The sequence below is a fragment of the Dromaius novaehollandiae genome, chromosome 5 (assembly GCF_036370855.1).
Source record: "Dromaius novaehollandiae isolate bDroNov1 chromosome 5, bDroNov1.hap1, whole genome shotgun sequence".
NCBI classification, from domain to species: Eukaryota; Metazoa; Chordata; class Aves; order Casuariiformes; family Dromaiidae; genus Dromaius; species Dromaius novaehollandiae.
Genome location: NC_088102.1, coordinates 46,167,272 through 46,193,145, shown reverse-complemented (window position 1 = coordinate 46,193,145; position 25,874 = coordinate 46,167,272). Strand labels below are relative to the sequence as shown.

General features: G+C 35.0%; 1 protein-coding gene across 4 annotated transcripts in view; it reads right to left on the bottom strand.

Annotated features, from left to right (window-relative positions):
- The window catches only part of FUT8 (fucosyltransferase 8), a 125,110-nt gene that overhangs the window by 49,301 nt on the left and 49,935 nt on the right, over nucleotides 1–25,874 (bottom strand). For all 4 annotated transcript variants that reach the window (XM_064512735.1, XM_064512734.1, XM_064512736.1 and 1 more), the window contains 4 exons: nucleotides 24,658–25,083; nucleotides 14,398–14,513; nucleotides 14,113–14,278; nucleotides 4,287–4,401 (listed from right to left, as the gene is read on the bottom strand). In XM_064512735.1, coding sequence (XP_064368805.1) covers nucleotides 4,287–4,401; nucleotides 14,113–14,278; nucleotides 14,398–14,513; nucleotides 24,658–24,860 — 600 coding nt within the window. In that variant the 5' untranslated portion in view covers nucleotides 24,861–25,083. The remainder of the gene's footprint in view (nucleotides 1–4,286; nucleotides 4,402–14,112; nucleotides 14,279–14,397; nucleotides 14,514–24,657; nucleotides 25,084–25,874) is intronic.

The following is a 25,874-nucleotide window of genomic DNA, read 5'->3' as shown; positions in this document are numbered from 1 at the left end:
ATACAAGCTTATATTTTTCAAGATTGCCATCATACACGCAAAGGGATGTGCCCTTTACAACTGGCAAAGTGCCTAGAGCCTTTTTTTTTTTCAGCGTGCATGCTTTTATTAAAAATACACATTGTTAACTTCAATGGGAGAGAACGAGAGAGAGAGGACTTAATATCCTTTTTAAGGCAGAAAAATTTAAGTTAGGCATTAAATCACTACAAACACTAGAAAATCTGGAAACTTCATAATAACATATCCTAAACAACTTTTTTTTTTCTTTTTTCTTTTTTTCTTTTTTTTTTTTTTTTTGGCATATCTAAGACTATACACATCCCCATACAAATAGTATGGCTACGGCAAACCCAACTATCATGATTGATGCTGCTGCTGCTGCATATTGAGAAACCTCTTCCACCTGCTTTTTTTCTGAAAATCTGAGACAAAAATACTTTTTGGCTGCTGACACACAGCACACCGAATCACAAAATTCCTTAAATAAACAAACAAAAAAAAGAAACTGCTCTCATTTACTCACTCTATCTCACTTTTAGAATATACACTACCAAAGACCCTTGTCTAACAATTTAAATACTGAATTTCTCTTGCACACTCTCTTCAATGGTTTGAGGATGAACATTTCTGAAAATAAGGTCTTCTGCTTAAATATCAGCTCCTAGCTTTTAAGCAATGCCTCTTACTACAGGGAGCTAGCTCAACATTTCCTCATTAAATCACATTCATGGTAATGCCATCCAAATGAAGCAGCAGTCATCACTATTCACAATCATTCAACTAAATGATTTCCCTAGATGTCCCAAAATAATGCAGCTGTCAGTATTCAACATGTTCCAGTAAAACTATACTGCACTATTATACTTCACCAAAAATAATTTTACTAATATGTTCCACATAGTTCTTGCTCGAATAGAATGTACGTGGGAGGAAGGGGGTTGTTGTTCTGCTTTTGTATACAGTTTTATTACCAATAGACGTGCATATCTGTAGTTTCTGACCATGTATTGCTTTATATTACATACTCCCAGTTAGCACCATACTTTTCAAAATCCTAAATTTCAAAATTCAAAAAATACATAAATGTATTTTTAAACATAATTACTGGAAAACGGGTCTACTTGTCTTCAAGACATGTAGTCACATACATTTTGGGATGATTCCTTGCAACAGTCATTCAGGACAGGAGACATTTCAGTCTTTACAATAATCATAGAGGGGTTCCAAAAGCCTATGTGCAGTTCAGTGCACAGACACAGAAGAAAGAATTTGCACCCTTCTGTTTCTCTCAGACAGAGGAACAAGAAAACAAAGGAAAGAGAGATGACAGTAATTGTACATGTGAATGTCCCATCTCAAAGACTGTAACTACTTATTAGAAACAGTATTTCCTAGCTTTAAGAGTAGGCTACGTCTCCACTCCAACTTTGGGTGATTCTAAGATGTGTTGCACACATTCAGTTACCATGCCTCAGGGTTTGAGTCAGTTATATGAACAATGACAGCACTACAGACCTGGAGGTAAATCATCATTCATAAACATATTTAGGCATTAAACCACCCTCTCCTCTTAGGATGATATTTTAGTTTTTTGCTACAGTGTAATTTCTCTGATTTTCATATAAAATTACTTCTGTCTTTTAATAAATAACCTTCAAAGAAACAAAGTAGGCATGGAGTAAGAGCCAAAGTATGGTCAAAGATCAAATCCAGACTATAAAAGTAGTAAGAAACAGCAAGTACACACAGAAGTGGCCTCTAATTGGCTCAGTAGCACTACTACTTTCATACATCAAACATGGAAAAAGTAGTAAAAGGTAAAGCAGTTGCATTAAATATTTAACAAATGACTTAAATTAGTCAAGTCTGGAGAAGAACGTCATGAATTGCAGAAGAAACTAATCAAAGTAAGCATGAACCAATTGACAAGTGGAATGTTGCATTGATAACTTAATTTAAAACACATATAGTGGAAGAAAAAAAGGTTCAAGAGTCAAAATTCAGCTGAATTAAAAACCTTGGGCATCATTTTTAATAGCCCCATAATGACCTGCATTCAAGGAAGACCTATTGTTAGCTAAGCAAAGCCTCAGGCAGGCTTCATAAAAAATAAGATAGGAAAAAAAATATATTGGTGCTCTTCTAAAAATCATTAGTTCATTGTCACCTGTCCACTAGTGGATGCCCACTTTTAATAGCCTAGTGAAGAATCAGTGTTCATGGAAAACCATCAGGAAGAATAAAATAAAGGTATTAGAAAAACTTGCACATGAAGAATGATTGAGAAAATTAGGTATGCTTACCCTGAAAAAAGAGATGAATAAAAGAAACACAGCAAGTATATGAAAAAAAAGAACAGTTTATTGAGAGAAGGCTCACCACACATTTCTATTTTGCATTTTAGTATAACATCAGCTGAGCATCTACAGCTGAAATGCTTCAAATTCTAAACTGACAGACAGATGTAGAACAAAGAGGTAGTAATATTTGTTCATAAAATATCCAATTAATTTTTGAAATGTGTTGTTGCTATTAAAGCCAAGAATTTAGTGATATTTTTGAGGAACTGAACAGTTACATTGCTAAAAAAGTCATTATTTATCAAAGCTAGAGCATTAGTTTTTGGAAAACATGTATCACCATTCCTTGATTTAAACCTCGAAGACAAGGAAGCACATGTCCCTTCTGTATAGTTTCTAGAGCCTTCCATATGAAACAACTGGCTAATGTATTCAATGCAAATTGGATCTGACGCACAGTGGCAATACAACTTTCCTAATTTCCATCACCTAGTAGTCACTCTCAGTTACTTCACTACTGGTATACTGGTTTCTTTTCTAATACTGTTTTTACATTTTTTTTTTATTAAATGAGAATAAATGACATCTGTAGATTCAAAAGGCCTTTGTCATACATGGTATGTATCTAAAATTTTAGGAGAAGCTAACTGGGTTCCCAGCTCCTTTCTCAATAAGTAAATTTATTTCACTTTCACTAGAAACAACGTAAGTGTTTGTTTAATGCTTCAGTTTGGGGCTTTCATTCCCTAAGGCTTCATTACTTATGTTATTCACTTTCTGTACATCAAGATCTCCGTCTTGAATTAAGGCCCTGAACACTGTAAAACACAAAATAGAAAGATGATCAATCTCCTGAAAAGTATACATGTTTAGATAAGAAAAACAACAAATGGATACAGTAGAGAAAGAGAAATATAAGGTACAGAAAGACTGTATTTATCAGCACAAAAAGTAGTAGTTACAGTGCACCATTGTTAAACAGTCACATCAAAAATGCAGGAATGAGGAACAGTTTTGAAGGAGGAGTTGAAGGAAGACAACAAAGTGATACCTGCTGTGTTATTTACATATAGTTTTTTCCACAAGGATTTTTTTTTTTTTTTAAATTAACAAACAACAGAGAAGGAGGTTTCAAAGGCTGAGCATGAAATGTGAAACGATGAAAGTTTGGCCAAAAGATTTGGCTGTTTAAAAAGAGAGGAAAAGTCAGACAGTAGGGATGCTATACAAAAAGGAGCACTGAGGTGCACGCATGTGAGAAAGAACAAACTGAATACAAATACAACGGACTGCATCACATATCTTTTTGATCACTATATAAATAGCTGCATGCATTCATGTATGAATGCAAGTCCCAAAATGTTCAGATCAAGTTTTGTTTTAAGTTTTACACACAGATGCACACACCTCTATATATATATAAAAGATTTATGCACTCACACATACGCACACGTGAGATATCTCACACAGTGGTTGAAACACTCCAGGAGTGGATAACTTACTACACGAACATCAATCTTGCATACTCATATATTTCAAAAGGTCTTTCATATAATCAACACATGTATGCATGTATGCATTTTGATAGTCTAAAGAATCAAAAATACAAAACAGAGATTTGTTTATCTTTTAAAAATATAGAATCCAAACAACAAAGTACAGTCCAACAGAAACCATGAATCCAGAAAAAAGTAAAATAAAATAATAATATAAAAAATAAAAGATATTTTTATCCAGTTACAGTTAAAACTGTAAATAGCCATTTTTTATTATCCTCACTTCCTTGAAATATTATTGTTCCACATATACATAAAATCATGTTTGAAACAAACTTCCTTATTTCTTTTGCATGCAATTCACTTATCTATAAATATTCACTTAAAACTATCATTTAATTATCCTATTACAAGGGCATAGTTTAGTGCTATATCAATTTTTTTTAATGTTTCCTTTTATTTAAAGGCTCTTCTGAACCCTTCTTACCTGAAGGTAAGTTATTCTCCTCTGTACCAGATCTGTTAGATCTTTGGCCTCTTTTTCTCGCCAATCTCCCGCTCCATCTGTTTGACTGAGGTAGTACAAGTCGGTCATTATTGACCTACAAACAACAATGGGAAACGGTCTTAATACCACTAAATTAGGGGGTTAGATGAAAGAAAAATGAAACAGACATTTCCATTACACTGATCCACTTAAAAAATTCTGTTTAATTTATGTCAGTAGTGGACAGACATAAATTAAACAGAAGTCACAGGGACATCCTCACTGCGCTAACCTGAATATTAATACATCTCAGCATCAGTACAGCATAACAGCTTCTTCATGTCATCTCCTACCCCACAATCCAAACAACAGCCAAGACAGATTCTGGCCTCCTACGATCATCTTACTATACCTGTATAGAATATAATATTACACTGTATTCCTTCTATTTTTATTAGTGAAAATTAACTACAACTATATTTTAATATAACTATAACTATATTTAACTATATTTTAATATAAAATATTAAACTGTATCTTCTACAGCATATGGCTCCTTTTGACTTCAGGCAAAAGTAAGCCTTCTGCCTGCTCAGAAAGACTGCATTTTACTAATACACAAATACTAAATAAAAAACCATACTGAGACAGACCCTTGGCCATATTACAAGTCTAGACTACAGACTGGATTTTGAGGACCTATCAGCTGGTAAATTGAGGTTATCTAATAGACTGGGGATCCTCTCCTTAGGATGATCACAGTTCAGTGGCCAAATCAGAGATAAAGGAATGAGAAGAAAACTGGTATGTGACATTTATGTCCTGAGACTAGCCAGGGATTTTGTGAAAACCATTAGTTTAGCCCCAAAAGTAACCTTCAAAAAAAAAAAAAAAAGTTTTTCTGTTTTATCTGTGGCTTTTGGCAGGAAATAGAAAACTAGAGGCAAAACATTGTCTCTACTACAAGTAATAGGTAGCCCAATTTGGAACTAATAATTCTTAATACTTAAGGCTGATAAAAGTTTCTCCATGACGCTAAAGTTAGTATAAGTGTTTCAAACCTATAAATACTTCTTTCACCTGAATTTCAGACGCTGTGATTTACTGCCTGAAACTCTTGATGAGCCACCAATTGGAACACTAGGAAGAGAGTTGCAACAAAACAAAGGCAGAAAAATTTGGGAGGTGACAAAAAAAGAATGTGAAGAAAGACGAGTCTATTTCCCCAAAACCCTTGAAACGATCTTGACAATGGAGTAATACAAGACATCTTTGTTGGCAGTGTACTGGAACCACAAAGCTAGTTAGCTAAGGCTGTCCCTTGTAAATAAGTTTACCAACCAAGAGAAGCAGACGACATAGCCCTATCAGGTAACTACTTTCAATGACAGAACATGTAACTAATGAATATTGAGTTAAGTCAAATGGGGACAGAGCTGTCATTATCAGCAGAGCTATCACATAACTCTCCGTTTCTCACTAATAACTGGATTTACGCATCTGTGACCTTCCATTCTCCTACAATTTTTCTGTTTTCCAGATACATACTTCAACACAGGATGAACAGTGACACTGACTAATTATATCATCTACTGTTATTATATTAAACATTAAACCCAAATCCTTCAGCAGCAGTAATGTTCATCTGCTATCAATCAGTAATGTCATATTTACATTCTATTCTCACACCACATGAACTGGATTTTCTTTTACCAGGTTTAAGCTTTTAGATTGAAATACTCTGCTATGGCTTCATATGATAAAATAAACAACTAGAAGTATCATCAGGTAACTAGCTTTGAATCACTAGTAAAGATGTGTAGTACTCAAAGTAACATATAAACACAGTTTAGGGACAGTTAGAACAGAATAAATTATGCAGTAGTTCTAATGCAATGGATTGCATACAACTAACTGAACAGATTTTACTTTTCTTAAAGCAGTGTGTTCCAATTTATGGAAAGCATTATATGCTTGTAGGCAAATAAAAAAGAAAATCAATGTGTGAAACAATCAACTGCTACTAAGCTCTGTACTGAATGAGGTCTTGGATCTCAAAATATGTTGATCTAGTCTTTAAATGCTTCAGAATGGTAATTTTTCCATTATTAACTAGAATGTAGAAACTGGCATCATGGATCAGAATCAGTTTGTAGTCTCACTACCTAGCATTGATGCTGAGCTACACCATTTCATTAGCATCTTTAACCAATTAACCAGTGCATGAAGGTTTATATGCAGTCTAAAGTTGCTCATTTTTTACACTGATTCAGCAGTTCATTTAAGGATATACTCAGATTAATCCATATAAGCAAACCCACTGAAATCAGACTTCTCATAAAAAATTTTAGGTATGTAGTTAAACTTTCCTTTTTTTTTTTTTTTTTTTTTTAAAAAAAAACTTTGGATAAGGATTCTCTTTTGTCATGCACCAAAGGCAAAGCAATGACATGAATGCTGTCTTGAAAGATAATACATCCATGCATGAAACTTACAATCAATAATAGAAAACAGTATGGAAAGGAATCATTGAGCCCATATAGTCTAATTATCCTTCATTCGTGGTGGGCAAAAATCCATTTTAGCTACATGTAATCTTTTTTTAAACTATTTTAGTTAACCAGAGTCAAATAACTTAATAAATCAGGAAAATAACAAATAATCCTATTTAATTTAAAATTTGGGGTGCAATGCAATCCTACTCAGCTGTTTTAAAAATACCATAACACATCTCAGAATACATTTGGAGATCATATATCTTTGGAGAGGACAAAAAACTCAGTATTGATATGTAACAAACTCTTTCAGGCAAGGTATCATTGAAATAGTTACAAAATACTCACAGAGACAGTGTAATTATTATAATACCAAGTAAGAGAAAAGGTCTGGCTTTCAAACAATACTGTTCACTCTCCGTAAGAGGGACTAATCTGAATTATGGGTAAGAGTAAATTGGCCGATGAAGCATGCAGGAAATCAAACTGGAAACCTGCCGAACATAAATGCTATATCTACTAAACTAAAGTCTTCCTTCATAATCATCCACAAGATGCAAAAACAAAGGATAGCTGAAAAGAAACCAAGGCAGGCATCTGTTCTGTTTGAAGAGAACAACAGTAGTGTTCGTATCCTTGCAAAAAATGCGCTGATAAAGACAACATATTGCAAACACACTGAGGTTACAATTCTACAACAGATTAAGCCAAACTAAATCAATGCTGTTGTATTCTTATTCTCCCGTTCCCAATAAACCTCTCTGCAGCACTAGTATTGGCATTCACGTGACACTACAGTGAGATGGTTCAACGAGCTAAACTGACAGAAAATTAACTCTCTCCGCATTCCTAAAAAAATAATTGTCTTCTAATTCAGCTTCCTGAACCAGACCACTACAAGATCAGATGAATTCCTGAAAGAACAGAACACGAGGATGACAAAATACAGCTACAGTCAAAGAAAAGGAACTAGTGAAGTCCTGGGGTTTGCTTAGACTACCATGGAACCGTGTCCCTAATCAGCTACAGACCACTGCAATTTTCTGCAGAACCTGAACTGCTGTTACCTCAAACTTTATTTATCAGTACAGAAAACTGAATTTTACAAGATAGTTTACTCTTCTGTGTACTTTACCGTAACTGCAAGGTCTAGAAAAGGATGCAATTACGTATTGCCCTTGTGGCTCAAGTGAGAAGGCCTAAGCCAAGAGGAAAGTGTACATGTGAACTAACAGATCAAGAAACTAAGGAAATCAGAATACAGACACACCAACCTAGTATGCAATGCAGCCATTACTATGGTTTTCAGTAACACTGAAGACGAGTATTGCACAACGACAAGTATTGCATCTGGGTGTTTTCTATCCGATCAAGAGAAAAATATAAGTATTCAAAGGCTTTGAATTTAGGATTTTTCAGCTGTATTTGCTAGGCATATAAACCACCCTGAGTCCTACTGGTGGACACTAAAGATGATGCTTATTGAATGTACAGTCATGATACAGTGACCAAAAGACAGCAAATATTGTCTTGTGATCATGAAAGTTTACGTACACTTGTGCTAGTGTACCTCAAAAACACAAATTACACTCCTGATAAGTCCTTTGGTCTGGACTGACATTAGAGAGGACTGTTCTTCATTTAGCAGGAGTCCCAGAATTCTGAAGAAATAAAGGAGGTTATTCAAAAATTGCTGAACTTTAACGAAAGTTCTCTTTTTCCCTAATCAATCATCTACGATACTGGAAATATTAGATTCTGGAGTCCCTAGAGTCTGTTATAATACTCCTGGACTGGAAGGAGTATAACGCATTATACTGACCGTTGCTGGTGCTACCATGAACCTGGAAAGCCTCCTTAACTTCAAAAGTAGGCACTGTTCACATGGAGAGTTGCAAAGCAATTTCCCATATGCACTGAATGTACCAGTTATAAATGGATGTAAGCAAAGGTGCTAAATTTTAAGTATAGACTTCATCTGTTTTAGTCCTAGGGAAGGATATTAAAAACAAAAATGAAACAAAAAAAAAAAAAAAAAAAAAAAAAAAAAACAGGCAAACATTCTTCTTTGAATACCCAGGCATATGTTCTGCAGTGCCCAGCAGGAAAAGAACATTAAGATAAATCAAGCCAGAGATTATCTAAAAGGCAAGAAGCCTCCCATCCTCCCCTTTGTGATCTCAGGCATTTTAATGTTGCCACATCATGGCCCTAATGCATGAGAACTGAAGTCAGGGCAGGGGGTGGTTCTTCAATATATCTGAGATCTGTTACATTTTTTCTTTATTGGAAACAAACAGGTATCTACAGATCAAAGCATAGTCCTAAAAGTTTGCTAATATACAGAAGTAAAGGTAGGGACGACAGAAGAGTCTGTGCTCCCAGTGAACAAACTGCAGTGGCAAATACCTCACTAGCAATAGTTGGCAACTAAGGAAAAAACCCCACCTCTTTCCCACGGCAGTAGGCAAAGACCACAGCCACATTTAAACATTTTTTCTTCAAATGCTATCTTTCTGACACCAGTGAAAGAGATTTTCTGTACTCATGAAATAAGTAATCAGCATACTCTTTACTTTAGAGAAATAAATTTCTATCAAGTATTGGCATACGATACCTGAAAATACAAACCCTACCTATAAAAAAAGTTTACCCTCTCATCAGTTAAGCCATTTTCCTTATTTGTAAAAAACCAACCAACCAAATAAAAAAAACCCACTGTCATCTAAAATTCATTTGATATTTTTGGCCGTGGCGATCATGACTAAAGTAGGGTAGCAGGTAAGTTAAAAAATCAGCTCTTACAGATTAACTATACATCTTTTCCATCTTCTCTGAGATAAAAGTAGTAATGAGTGAGTCCTTACACATTCTCAGTGACTCAATATTTTAAGGAAAGGCAGCTTTGCTCAATACAGAAATATAAAGCATATCTAATAATTTGTGAGAAATTTTATGAATTCATTCAAGAGAATTCAGAAAATATCCACAATCTCTTTAAAAAAATATTTACCCTTGTAAAACTTTGAACTAAATCAGGAACTGAAAAATTGGCAGGTATTATCACACAGAAATGATGCTAGGCTAGTAGTGGATTTAACACGCATTCATTATGGAGACCTCTTTCTTTGATTGCTCTGGCTAGGAAAAGTGCGTTTTTTAAGCTTCCAGCTGTTAGGTTCTTTTCCATGCGGCAGACCATCATGATGCCATATTAATACAGATTTTGAAGACATTAACACCAAAGACCAAAGGCAGGCTCCACGTGGAGAGCTGAAGTAGATGGCCTAAGATAGCTAGGTGCAGACAAGAAATGAACCTGAGCAGGGTTATTAGGAGGTTACTGTGTGTGGTAAAATACTACAAGGGCAGATGGAGCAACTGATTTGAAAAGAGCAGAAAGACAATTTCAGACACAGGATTTGCAGATATTTAGTACGTCGAACTTGGTCTTTCACTGTGCTACTGACCAACAATATTAATTTATTGTTGCTATTTTTGTTTTATATCATAAATCAAATCTTGGAGTTCCTCTTGGAAACATTTAGCTCTTGGAAAGTGGAATGGAGGAGAGAACCTTGTTCTGTATTTTATCTGCATTTGCTTTTCACAAAAAGGGGGGCATTTTTAGCACCATTTTTGAAAATTAGTCTAGACATTTATTCCAGCCCAGTGATAAAAACGACATTTAAATCGCCTAGAAACTTAATATCAACAAATAAAACTCAAAGAAAAAAATATATATGCTCCACTAAATTGAAAGGAAATAATGCGAAAACATGCCCAAACTCTACGCATCAAACCTTGGCCAGCTACCACAAAAACCCTGAGGACAGCTGTTCAACAGAAGGAGGAGAAGGGACAAAACTAACAGGCTAACAACCACTTCACAAACAACAGAATGCCAACAAAGGAAACAACTGTGACAGTTAGAGGACTAATCTGTTCCTTTTTGTTCACTTTATCTCAAATAGGTTTTCCACAATTAAGATGAAGCTACTCTCAATGACCACTTTCCCTACGGTAATGACAAGAAGAATATAGTTAGATATTCCACAACGCAGGAAGCAGTGTCGGGCCACATTGCTTCTGAAAAAGAATCAGTAGTGAAATACTCAACAAAAACAACAATTGCCAAAATCTGCACCCTTAGAGAGAAAAATCTATACAATCTCTATAATACAACCAAGAAATAGCAACTAATGCATCAGACAAGAAAGCATCTATAGTAATAGTAGACCGTTTGCATAACAGCACTAAGGTTAACAAAGAACCCTCTGATGCTTCTTTCCTGGAGTCTCAGAAACTGTCTTTAAGTCCATCATCTCCAAAAGAGCAAGTCTCCTATATGACACAGCAGGCTTTCTTTACAAACAAACAAAAAAATACATTAGCCACTTCCTTTAGATAGCCATCTTGTCATAAGATCACTGGCAAACTTTCCCACATAATGAATCCTCAAATTGTCCTGAGTACTTACAGGTAACACTAAGCTTTCTAATTCAAATATTAATTATAATAAATATATATGAAATAAATAGATGCGTGTGTGTGTATATATATACACACACTATATATATTTATATACACACAATATATATATAAAAATATATATATAAAAATAAATATCACCTTCACATACAATGTTCTGTTTATCTAAGATAAACAAGTAACAGCTTTTTAGACATCACAACCAACAAAAAGGTATTCGGCAACTTATTAAATCCCCTACTTCCAAAAAGGGCAGCAAAAACAAAGGAAAACAAAAAGACATGATTCTCAGAGTGAATGACCGCATTTGACTTGCTCATTCTAAATTTATATTATGTTCCTTTCAGAAAGGGGAGAAAGATGGATCCTGTGGAGGGAGAGAGACTGCTCCTTCCCTTGGGAACTACTTTGCATCCTAAGGGAAAAGAACATCCCAGAGATAGCAAGGCATCACAGGCCGCAGCACGCCCACAGAAGGAGCTGGGAACTTGCAGCTCATGCAGGAAGACTGAGAGATTACACTGAAAGAAGCAGACAGCCAGGCCTCAAGGGTGAAGAAAAGAACCTCTTAGGGACCAGAGGCAACCAAGAGCGTTCTGCAACACAAAATCATTTTATTCCCTAAGCTAACATTTCAAGTACACAAAGAACACAGGCAGAATATTGTAGAAACATTTTTGTATCTGTTTTCTCTTGCACAATTGCATTGAATTTCCATATTTAAAAATATTAGTCTACAGTTTACTTCAATAAAACCTAGTTTTCAGCTGTTTGGTTTTAGTTAAGACTTTTGGTCTTCTTTGGGACCTCAACAGAGGAAGGTCCACTTCAAAGATTTAGCAGACGCAAGGTCATTCTGCTTTCGATACCCACCTTATCAATCTAAAGATTACTTTCTTTCAACAAGAAAATTAAAAAGATTGCCAGCTTGAACACATTTATCACATATAAACTGATTACAGTACAGAACAAAACCACATTGGTTTCAGACTCCTACAGTGGGATTCATCTCAGCTTCAGAGGTCTACAATGTAGATGTGTAGATTGGATTTAATCACATGAACTTCTTAAAAGACTCAGTGGAAAGAAGTACGCATTTCTGCTATGGGCTTCATCTCATCCTGAGGTAGGAACAGCAATGAGGATAAGGCTGGCAGACAGAAATATGGATAGCTTGTAAGTTGGGCTCAATGAATTAATATTCACTGCTGTTGAAAAGGAAGGAAGGAAAGGAAGAAAAGGATGCATCCTGGGAGGCACTGACATAAAAATAATCTGGCGTTAAACACACAACACTACTCAAGCTTTCACTGCAACAATTGGCAAATGTGTGTCTAGGAGACAGTAGTAACAGGTACAGAAGTGATTTTGTCCCTGTATAGGGCATCTGTGAGTCTGCTATCAGGCTCTGTGCTTCAGTTCTGGCACTGGCAGTTTTAAAGGTGTAACAAGAAACAATGATTGGAAGTTGAGTCCAAGAAACCCAAATAGAAATAACTTTATAGACAAGAACAAATATTTCTGAGTGGAGGTAACTATTGAAACAAACTGTCCAGGGAAGTGGAAGCTTCTCTATTGACTGCCCGTTCAAAAGAAGACCTGAGGTCTTTCAAAAAATTCTATGATAGCCAAATGCAACTTCTACTTCCATCAAACATACATTATTGCACTCAGTGGAGAGATGACTGGATGAAGCATGATGGCCTATTTTATATAGGTAACAACTCTGTACAGTTAAATGGTTCCTTCTCACTCTAAACTCAGTCAGTCTGTAAGAATCTGATTAAAGAATCTGAATACTAAATTACAAAATTAAATGGACTAAATTATTTTCCCACACTAATAATTCAAATTCATATTTTTAAACTTTTTTTTTTACATAGTGTTTAAATGATTTGCAAAGAATTTAAAATTAACAGGTTTTCCTTTTACAACAGCATTACTTTCAAAGATTCATGCATTACTACTGATGTTCATCCATGAAGATCTCTTAGCTTTGTTGGGAAAGAGGTATTTAATTACTGTGGTAAATTTACTTAATTCAACAATTTTCTTTTGACTGTTTACTAACGAGACAGTAATTGCCATTGTAATCCTTTTGGGAACATAGTACTTTATTTAAAGTAGACCTACAGATAGATTTAACTGAATTTATGAGATTTTCCGGATTAATTTTGTTCTGCATGTAAAAAGCTAATAGTGAATGTTTTAATTTAACACAAAAGGTGCTTCAGCAACAGGGACATCAACTGAAAATACAATTCAAACATCTTTGAACATCATAACGATGACAATGTAGTTAAAGGTAATTTGTATCCAATGTATTCTGTTAAACATTAATTAAGGAAGAGAAATGACTCTCCTTAGAATGACAGGTAATCCAGAAATTAAAATCTTCTCCAGGGTTTTTTTTTTTTGTACTTCCAATTATACATTATCCTATGATCAATATAACTTATATTCCAGTAATAATGAAAGGCACAGTCAGACCCCTAACAAAGTATTTTGAACGTTTTTTATGGCTTTGTTACATGTACAGACATCCCTACATCCACATACATAGATGGACACAATTGAAAAGTAATGACTGGCGCACCCCCCCCCCCCAAAAAAAAATCTAGTTAGAAGATCCTACCTTTAGCTGTAGAGACATAAGCTGAATATATACTCTATGTCCCATAAAATACAAATTATGTAATTATTTTATGTCCATGCCTTAGTCATATTTTAGTCCACACAGTAGTAATTTGTATTAACAGATTTAAGCAATGTATCAGTAGTTCACTTAAATGAATCTGTAATTTCTACAACAAAAATGCAGAAGCAACTAATACAAGTACCTTTCCTGATGACCCAAATCAGACAGAAATTCATCAACGCGTCTTTGCAGTTCACTTCCTTCCAGATTTTTCAACTTCTTTAATTCACTTTGGAGGAAAAACCAAAGTTCCTTAGCCCCATTTTCAATCCTCCTCCTCAGTATTTCATGGTCTTTTCCCAGGCCTCCTATTAAGAAAAGATAAAAGAATCAGCATTTGTAGCTGAACTGTTTGTTAAGAAACTAATACATTTGCGATATGGAATACCAGAATTATTTTGAAAGAAAAAACAAACTATCTACTAACCATCTCCTGTCTGCTTCTTATAGTTTTCTATCTGTTCTTTGGCCTTTAAAAGTTGCTCTTCTAAAGCATGTACCTTTCCTGCAGCTGGTCCCTGATCAATTGGACCATCTGGTATCCTAGAACACAGGAAAGAAAGAAATTACATAATTTATAAATATAAGTGATATTTTTTTCCTTTTTAAAAACAATTTTTGATAAATTATTAGCATAAACAGTTCAGCTCTCCTTGTTTTGTTCCATAGTTATCTGCTGATAAACCTTGGCATCCTCTTAAAACCAGATGAAATATATTACTGTAAATAAAGATTTAAAAGCCTCAGTCACATAGGACAAAAATAGTGTGTAACATCGTTGCAATGCATAGATTCAGCCCGGAGGGAAACCGTGCTGTTTACAAGACTTCCAGTCACTGACAATACCATACAACCATCAACAGGCAATAGCAATACTGCTCTGTCTGTGAAAGTAGTGTTTGTAGCAGCTTAACTCCTTTCCTGTGAGAAACAGCATAATCATAACCATTTCCCGGACTGACTGGCTCACAGACATAGCCTACTTCAGGAATATGCCCCCACAACACCCAAGTTCTGGCTATTTCTTATATTCACGCATGAAACGCACTGTGGTCTTGAATGCCGGCTGTATATCTCTAGAGCACCAGAGCTCCAGCACTGGGATTCCACTTTCTAGTTGAAGTCTTCTTGCATACAGGCACCAGATGGTATCAGTGTATGTTCTGGACTCAGCACACTTGTAAAATGCCCCATCACTAATTTTTTTTTATGACAGCTCTGGGGATCTAAACTGCTGATGACCTAAAGCAACACGAGCAAATGTAACATCCATTTGTGAAATCTCAGATGTCCAAGCATAGAAAAAATATGCATCCTGAAAATTATGAGCTACAGAGCAGCCTCAAGTGTATTACTGAGGTTTGCTCACCATCTCAACTTGAATCCACAAATTAAAAACCCGAAATTGCTAAAGTATAGAAATTAAATGCCATTTTCCATTTGTCTTAGGAATTAAAAATTAATGGCAGGAAAATAAAAATCCTTTCATCTGTGTAGAAGTGACACTTCTTGATCCAAGAATTAAAAATAATGCCACCTTTTGTAAGACTTTTTGTAAGAATTGATCCTGAAAAGGAAAAGAGGAAGCAGAATGTAATGAAAAGTTTCCAGGATTATAAGGAACACAGAATTCTTGCAGAACATGAAGGTGATTCCTCATCCATTATGATCATAACAGTATAAAAAGGAAAGGCTATTCTCTCTACCCCCTCCTCCCCACACACACAATTTCAAGGCACAATATGGGAAGATCCTTGACAGACCAAAGATGCTTCCAGAACAGTGAAAATAATGGTTGGAAGGAGTATGTTCGCACTAAAGTGGAAACTACATCTCAGGAGGATGTTCAGAAGGCTGTAGTTGACTTTCATGTTTCAGATCTTAATAATTTAATAGCAATATGTTTAGGAATTGATGAAAAGTCCATTTTCACTGGGGCATTTGAAGGGGATAAATAACTGACGTGAGCATCAGAAAGGGATTTCACCTGAAGGACAGTATTAAAGCCCCTTTCTTCAAGAGGGAGAAGGGAGAGATGGAAGAGAAAGCTATGCAATAGGGAAAAAAAATTACCTGACAGAAATTTAATAGAGCAACTTAGGGACAATTAAATTAGCGCAAAATACTTGTTTGGGTTTTAAAGCTCTCACTATTCTACCATGGTAAATACAAAGAAATGACCAGCAGCTGCTTGTATAACTGTTCTTTTATGCACCGAATGGGGCAAGCATGACAAAACTGGGTGAAATACTCCAGCTCTAAATATGTGCACTCCCAAAACATACTTCCCCTTGTATGGGCAAATAATTACCACAAATTTTTGAACTTGAGTGCACAACAAATATATGCTAAGATACTACACTGAGATATAGTACTGTCTTTCCATGCACAAGATTATGCAAATCAATCTTAAACAAACAAAATGCATCAAAACATATCTAAGCTCCTACAGTAGTTTAAAACCACAAGTTTGAAATACAATATTTGCGACCCACCAACCTGTTTTCACTATTTGGATTGTGACAGGACAACTAAGCACAAAATTATCACAAGGTCTCTAGGAAAAATGGAATGGCTTATCTTTTATGACTCCTGTTTCCTAAAAGTAGAAGTTGTGAAGGAAAATAAGGTAAAAAGATATGAAATCATTACCATGAGAAATCCCAGGACAGCCTATACATCCACTGGACATAAGGAAGTCTGCTAAAGTAGTAATTATAGAATTCTACAGAAAGATGGTTGTGGATAATATGAAAAAAAGCACATTAACTCCAGTCATCTGAGATAATTAAGACTTATTTTTAAAAAGGTACATACCACTTAACATTCAACTTGCTTTGCTGTATTGTGCTAGAAATGTTTATCATAATTAGATTGTTTTCTCTATATCTGCTACCTCATCAGACTTGGAATTGCTGTCTTTCTCACTTTCATCCAATCTCAAAATTATATAAGACTTTCTTCTCTGCAACCAGTACAGCTTGCTTGTTACTGCCCTCTACAAGTACATCTACTGAGTTGGAGATAAGGCAACATTTGAGGGAAATGTCTTTGAATTACAATCCTTATTTATACACGTGGCAACATTGCAGATAACTTCTAGTGCAGACAATCCTAAAACCCTATGTGAATAACATACGTTTATTTATAAGAATTCTAGCTGAAAAACATATACATCAAGTTTTCAAACCAAAATAAGCACTGACAACTGACTTACTCCTTAAAATTGTGAGTTCATCTGAATTATGATTCAAATTAACAAAGAAAATGTTGGTAAGCATCTAGTACATAATATCCTTCACTTATTGCTATGATAACATTGTAAATTAAACTACAGATATAAAATAAACAAAATTAAAAATGACTTGATACAGGCAGCCACAATAATACACCAAATAGTGGCTTTGTTTGAATTATATTTCTGAGGACATACGACGTGTGATTTTGTATGCTGTGTCCTACCATCTCAGAGTAAATATAAATGATCTTTTCCACAACTAACTCATAGCAACTAACTTTAAATATCAGAGAGATTATGTTGTACAAATAATCATATTCTGCTTCGCCCCTTTTTAGTAATCCAGCTGATCTCCAACACAGAAAAAAAGAAATCTTTGTAGATCACCCATATCAGTGAAACCATTTTCTCATCACTTTCAAGCAACATAGATGGATAACAGCACGGTAGCAGTCTATAATGTGAATCTCTGAAGCCAACAGAACCACTCAGAAATTCATTGTAGTGCCATTCAATTTAGCTAGCAGAAGTGTCATAAAGTGTAAAATAGCTGCAAAAATTAAAAAAAACCTTCCAAGGTGCTTAAAGGTTATAATAATTTATCTCCAAAAGGAAAAATGTAAGATTCCACATGTTCTCACTCAAATATTTTCTCACTCTTTCGTCTACGTCATTCTGATTTCTTTGTGTGGAGCTGCAAGATTTATAAATAACTAAATCAACTTTACAATCTGCTTTTTTTCTTTTGACACTTTTTTCTGTGAGAAGAAAATGATATTTGATTATTAAGGACTACTAACATACATAGAAAAACAAAAGGAATATAAGCTGTCACTTCATTCTTCTAAGATCACACCTCCCCAGTAACTAAAACTGAAAGGAAGTATTCAAGGTGACCTGCAAATAAAGATTGAGCAGCCTCCCTAGTCAATTTAAATCAGCATAGCCATGATCAATGCATATTTATATCCATGGAAGATGTGTCCCTTCCCTTAATTCAGAATTGCACAAAACCTAATAAAAATAGCAGAGATGCACACCATATAGTTCAGTGATGAGTTTTCTCCCTAACACATTGACCCTATTAGAAAGCCTCAGCTTCAAACTTGAGACATTTTAAATATATCTAATAGAAAACAATATTAAAATACTGCTTGGAATTTTATCAATCGAAAAATATTCCTTTACCCAAGTTCCTTTCAATGCTTTATTATAGCAAGTTCTACAGGTGTACTGGGCCCAATAACTGCTACGAATAATTGATACAGGTACATTAACAGATTTATGACTAATTGATCCTGAGGTTGGATTCTATCCCAGCATCAGCTCCAATTCAATTAAAGTAATTGTAGTGCTCTTTCAAAACGAAAACCCTTTCTCTTCCTTATGAAACCACACTCAGAACTATGGCAGTAATGTCTAGTAGTAGGCAGGCTTTTTTTATTTCTTGATTACATTTTGTCCTTCTCCTCTCCTGTTCCACTTTCTAATAAATGATCCTATTCAGATAAGAAATATATTACGGTATTTATTGAAAAGATTGCATGCTCTACTAAAGGCAATGTTTAATAGATTTTAGGGATTAAATATATATCCTTAAATATATAAGGAATGTGAAGTTCTAGTAATACATACACAATATGAATATATTTAACTTTCTCTATTTCCCTGAAGAGAGCTCTTAAATTAATGGCTCCTAAACTGCCAGTCATATCTGTCAGGCGAGGATGTCACTAACGTCCAATAAAGGATAAAATTTTGACCATCTCTCAACAGGACACAAAGGAGTACACGAACAACATGAGCCATTAATCTATTGTAAAAGAGAAGTCTAGGACGTACAAGAAGGAATACACAAAACTTTTCCAGTTTTCCTACAAGAAAATCAGAAATTACAAAAGTAATAATTTTAAGCTCCATTCCTCCTAAAAGCCTTATATTATCCAAGTGTAAAAGTGACAGCCTTCAGCAGTCACATCATAATTCTCCTAGTAAATTCACATTTCAGGTAATGCTACATTACAGGCAAGCAGTGAAACAACATTATGCAATACTTTGATTATTACTCCCTATCAAGTCTCCTTCAAGTAACCACCAAAACTGTAGTAAAAATTTCTCTTATTGCTACAAGATCTATGAAATTTGAAATAAGCGTTCTCAAAAATGCCCATTAAATTCTATTGGAAATAGAATAGTAGGATGGCAGCGTATAAAAGAATGTCTTTTTATTACCATTTTGCACTAATGATAGCCAGGCTGCTTCTAAAATAAACCCAGATTCATTCACATCAATATTATTTATAAACATCTAAGGAGTATGGTAGTTTTCCAAATCTCCTTACACAACAATAATCATGTACATAATTTCTAAAACTGAGGCAATACAAAGCACCTGTTATTTTAGTTTTTATCTTCTGCATCACTGATATACATCTGTGCCTTTTTATAGCCCACAATATTTTTACAAAGCATCATATTGGCAGAAGAAAAACTACACTAACTTCCCACCTAAGGTTTTCCAAATGCATTAAAAAAAAGAAACCTGAACTGCCTGAACTCATTACAAGTCAATAGAAGAAGTGCAATGCAAAAGAGTGTACTCAATTTCTAAAAGACAAAACATGTGTTAAATTTAGAAGGTTTTCAAAAGATAGGACTGTTTCAACTTGCACTGTTGCAAAGACATCTTAAAAAATGGATCTCAGAATAATCTTACAAAAAGATTCTTTCAAAAATATGAACCATTTTCAAACAATATCTGTTATATATATATATATGTAATTTATTAAAAACTTAGAAAGAGCACTATTTAGTTTGTGAAATCAAACATACAAATATTAGGGGAAAAAATAGACTTTTTATTGCCATAAAACCTTAATTCTATTCCTCATGCATCCTGCATAGAAGAGAGGTAACCAGCAGAAAAATTACATATCAGATATGATTTAAGTATCATAATCCAAAAAAGGGCTTAGCTAGGATTTATAAGCGCAGTCAGAGATATGACATTTCCCAAGTTTTAAAAGGTTGATTTTGTATGCACATGAATTATCTTCTTCTCAAGAGCTGTTTTTTGGCTCTTTTGTTACTTTTAGGGATGGCGGCTTTATTCATAAACTGGCAGCAAAAGAACATTCATATCTCAGGGTGGAAAGATCACTTCTTGGTGCCATATGCTGGCCTTCACAGATGGCTGGATGTAACTAAGTGCAGTCTAGCTCCTATTTTCACCATCCCAGAGATTCAGCACTTTTATCAGGTAAAGAGGAAGTCAGAGAAGCCACAAGGACCCAGTATAATGGAAAACGCTAGGCAATTTAAATATAATGGTCCCCACATAACTAAGGTCCCCATGTAACCATAGATCAAATATTTTGAAGCAAGTTTTCTGTAGACTCTAGACAGAAATTGTTTCAACAGCTTCGACTTTATTAAACTACTCAGTTCTTGTAATCATACCTGCTTTCTCTCCCTTCCTTCCTGCCCCAGTTAGTTATTTTTAATGACACAGCTAGGCATTATGATAATTTTCTGCCATTCACAAAGCTTCTTTATCCCCAAAATTCTGTGAACTTGGAGCTTTTTTTTAAATCCAAAAGTTGTATCTAATTATGTCAAAAGACTTAATCAGATGCCTGTTTATTGTTGCAGTCTTCGATGACGACATTCCTGCTTTGTTTAAACTCCCCTAAATATGACCCTAAGCTGGAGTTACTATTGAAATGAGTTTAAATTTATGCCTTAGCTTATCCTTGTTGCATGCTGTAATATATTCTATAAATTCATTGCAAAAAGTGTGCAATTAAAAAGCCTAGTTCTCTAAATGTAAAATTTAAATAGAAACAGGGCAACACAAACAAGATAGAGTTTTTACCTCAATGTAGCAATATCCAAGCTGGGAATAAGGTTTACCATTACAAGCTACACTGATAAAAAGACTAGCTTCTTAACCTTTCAGATTTCAGTTAGAATCAGTAATTAGAGTTTTCAGTGTAAAAACTCATCTCCTAGCAATGAAATCATATTCAAACAATCATTCCAGCTTTTCTGTCTTTGATCAGCAAAACCTAAACTAAACTATGTCTTCACTTTAGGATGTTATCTTGGGCAATAGCAATCTTCTTTGCCTACTTCTAATTTAATCTCTGAAGTTAAGAGACATTTTTGGTTTTTTAATAAACATTCATAGTACCAGTAATCTCTTCCAGGACACAGATTCTGAGTCCACGAACTGTTGACTACTGTCTCATTTTAAATAGCTGTATTGCTATAAAACTGTAAATGAGCTATATTAAAGCCAACAGCTGTTTTAACACCGCCTGTTCTATTTAGCAAACAAAGAAATGAGATACTGAAAGTCCGTATCATATTCATGATTTAATACTTTAATGATGAAGGTTGACCAAGAAACATTTTTCTAACCTATTTCTAAAGTTTCTACAAAAACAACTTTCAGGGCTTTTCTCAATAAAAAGAATGAAAATGCTTTACATCATGACATATCACTTCCCTCAAAGCCTAGTATTTCGCCAACAGCTGATCTGTTCCAGCAAAAAACTATGCCTGAACAGCTTCCACTCCCCAACTGGCTCATTTCTAGCCAGTACTGACAGCTGACCATGTAGATGTACTGTTATTCAAATAGGCATTTAAAGGCACTTTACACTTTCTTGTGCAAGAGTTTCAAATTCTCCTGTGGTTATTTACAATCACTAGGAAGAAAGGTGTTAGAAGAACCTTTTTCAGCGCACACACATCATATTACTGATCAAGTCAGCCAAACACAGGGAGTTGAAAGCATGGGGAGTGGTAATCTTACATTCAAGGTCAAATATTTACCCCTCTGAAACAGAAAAAACCCTAGGGTTTGCCTATTATCATCTAATAATATTTAAAGACACTGTATTTATTCTAACATTGGGTCTGGCTTAAGTTTCTTTATGGCAGGGGACTCTATATTACATCATTTTGTCAACAACAATATATTAAACTTTTGATCAGTGTAGTTATCATCATATATTAATAATCAGGTTTAAATAACTACAATCCACTCAGTCATCCATAGCCATATTACTGATGAAGAATTTTTTCTGAATATTACTGAAGATGAAGATAATCTGTGCTTAAGGCGCAGAGAGCACTTGCGTCTTTCTCTGTGCAGGATTGCCTGAATGCTGAGGTACTTCTTCCAGGGCTGACATATGTCCGAAACGAAGGCGCACATTTTTCAGAACACAGATCCCAAGCTAAGAAGCCTTATCAGCATCCAGCTGTACTAACAGTGCATTCCATAAACCAGGAACAGAGTGCAGTGAAAAAACATTTCACTAGGCAGGAAAACCAGTTCCTAACTTATCAGATCAAGTAGGCTTCACCTTTCCCAGCTGCCAGTGTAGAAATCTGTAACAGAAACATTAAAACTGGTATTTATTAAGCATATATAATGTATGTGTGTATATGTGAAAGAGAATGCACCAGATGAAAAAGCAGAACAGGGTTAAAAGGAAAGTTATGCATCTAATTGCTACATAGTCCATATGTGTGATCTCATGTAAAAGAAGACAGGAAATAAACCGCCCTAAAGATAAGGTAACGAGACGACAAAGAACAGGACTGGAACCATAAAACATCAAATAAGGACAAAAAGACAATTGTGCAATTCAGTAATTTTTCCTATGACTTATGAAGGGGTGAAACAAAATAATGAGGTAAAAAATCCAAAGCAGCATCTGCTCCTAAAGAGTATTAAAAGGCAAGTCCAAAATCAGTTTGTCATTGCCAAAAAAGAAAAACCCAAGAGACATGATGAGGGCTCAACTGCCAGTGCCCCGTGTCCTCTATGCTGCACACAGGTGATCGTGGCCAGACCACTTCTGCACACATGTTCTCGTGGTTGTGAGTATGACTTCAGCTCATGTAAGAGATTTTAGAAAGAAATACTACCTTCCCATTCCATAACACCTTGTATTGAGCTTTGTTACTCTAGTTTCCTACAACGGCATGGGAAGCCACCTCCTCTGAGTGTGCTTCCACGATGTAGTAGGATTTTTAGGTTGTGTGTAGTGATGTCCACACACTTAGATCCAATTTGCCATCACATCCAGCCTAAGCAGCTCTCCCTTGAGAGTGCTGGGAAAAGTCATACAGAGATACCAGATGTCTATGTTAAGAACAATCTGGATGGAACTAAGCAAGATGGAGTATTTGCTGCTGGAGGACTTAGTAGCTAGTAAAATGTAGAGCGAGTTGGTATCAAACAGTTACACTGGAATTGCAGCAGAATAACATGCCCTGCAGAATGCCGGACAGCACAATGTGAAGACCTCACACTACAGGAACTGATGCCAAGAAGGACCAAAGCAACCCTGCTGAACCCAGCCTGGCTCCTCAGGGTGACACTAAGAAGTCTCTACACCATATTCTGGAGCACCTATATTATCTTATATTAGTCTTCTAGCACTCAGATTAACTACTTTTTCTGCACATTAGAAATATCACAGCCCCACTATTACAGATATTGTACTACTAACAGGAGAACAGATTCTCTGAGAATAATATTCAATAATGGTTCTGTAATTAATCGAAAAAAATTACTGGATTCCAAAACCAAAAATTCTGCTCTTCTCATAAATCTTTCTGGTCCACTGGTAAATTAACCCACTTAGGCTAGTTTAGCAGTATCTAAGGAGGCAAATAAACGTTATCAAAAGCTGGGAACCCTCCCATTTTCATTTAGAACATGAATGGCTCTCAGATATAGAGAAATAATCTCCTGATGCTTATATAACCTCTCACTACTAAGAAGAGCTGCCTATTGGAAAAGGTAAAAGAAAACACTCTAAATTGCAAATGTACCAATTTAAAATGCAACAAATAATTGTAAAAAGGGAGAGAAGCTTCACTATTTCACAAGTATCACTACAAGCTTAGCACCAAGGCAATGAAAAAACTAGTTGTAAGCATTCACGTAATGTGGCAGTCTACTGCAGATCATCTTCAGCAAGGCCATATTTATCTTCAACAAGTTCTACGATGTTCTCACCACTTTCTAAATGAACTCCACCAGCTACTGCATGCAAAAGCATAAAAAAGTCGCTAGCTCTTCTCATTGGTTTAAACATCGTAAAGATGGCCCTTGTTTGAAGTTGCTGCAATTGTTAAATCCATGACAGTAAGGATTTAATCTCCTACAGAATTCTGTTATTTTGATGGTAACACTTGCATCCCATTGAATAGTGACACTAGGTTAGGCCAAAACTAAATGTACAAGATTACTTAGTTTGTTTAAAGGCTTTTGCAACATATTTTCACTTAGTTACAGCATTGAACAAAATACTTCTTTATGATTTTAAATATAATAAAAATGGGTTTAAAAAACACTTTAAATTTAATTTTTTGATATTTCATGTAACCATTTTCTGAGTAGTTTTATTACTTTTTAAATCCTACCTGAGAGATTCTGCCATCCGTCTTAAGTCTTCATTTTGCTGCTTTAAACGTTCAAGTTTAGCAAGTATCTTGGATAATTCACGACTAGAGTGATCTGGGTGCTCACTGTCTCGTACCAGATGTCCACCAATATAAAAGAGTAAAGTTCCCCAAGCAAAGAGGATGAGCATAATCCAACGCCAAGAACCAGTCCATGGCCGCATTTTCAGATGTTCAGTTCACTCAAAAACTGCTTGTTCTCACAAAATAACAAACATTTTAAGTCCTTAGCCTGTACAAAAGCGGACAATTTCAATCGCTCTGCTTCACCACATTGTACTGGAGAAAAATTATTCTCAGTGTTCGTCCTGCAGCAACTCCTTAGAGAAGATCTTTATGTGGCTGTACATAGAAAGCATTAATATTGTATCATTCTTTGTATATATTCTGTGGAAAGAATAAAAGAAATATGAAGTTATAATTCTGATACATAACAGAGTACATTGGAGTGCAATTAAGCTAAGTGTATTGTTACTAACACCCACGAATGCTGATAGACAGTGTTACTATTTTCCATCAAGCAGAAAAAGAAAAAGCTTTTAACTTTCCACAATAAATATGCTGAGTTTATTAAGAACAAAACATCTAAAGAGCACAAAATTATTTCCAGATATGAAATAGCCAGAAGAAACATTACTTTTTTTCATAAGAAAAATATTTACCAGTTTGTGTGTCAGTGCACACATTACACTAGTCCAATAAATCAGAAAATGCATTCTCTAGGAAACTTAATATTCTTCTTTATCACCAACATAAAGACTTTTTATTCAATTACAACATCTATCCTCCTCTTTTTCCACTTTTACAAACTCTCGTCTCTCTAATATCTTATATTGTGACTCCCACCCTAAAACAAAACAGTTTAACAAAACAAAACAGCCATTCTATCAACAGACTTCACTGTTGGCAAGTAGACTGGCCTAGTACCAGCCATGGTACCAGTTAAGCAACTTGCAAACACTGCCAAGACCATAAGCGATAATTTCTAGGTGACAATTCATTGTATATGTTCCTCTTCAATTTTTAGTGGCTTCTGAAATAGCCATCTAAAATCAAATGCAAAACTTTATTTCTTGATTGAAACTACAAGACAACACAACTTCACTCTTTAGCCTTCCAATGCACTTGTTAAAACAGCAAAAGAAGAAATACTGAGCTTTTAAGACATGTAGAAAAGA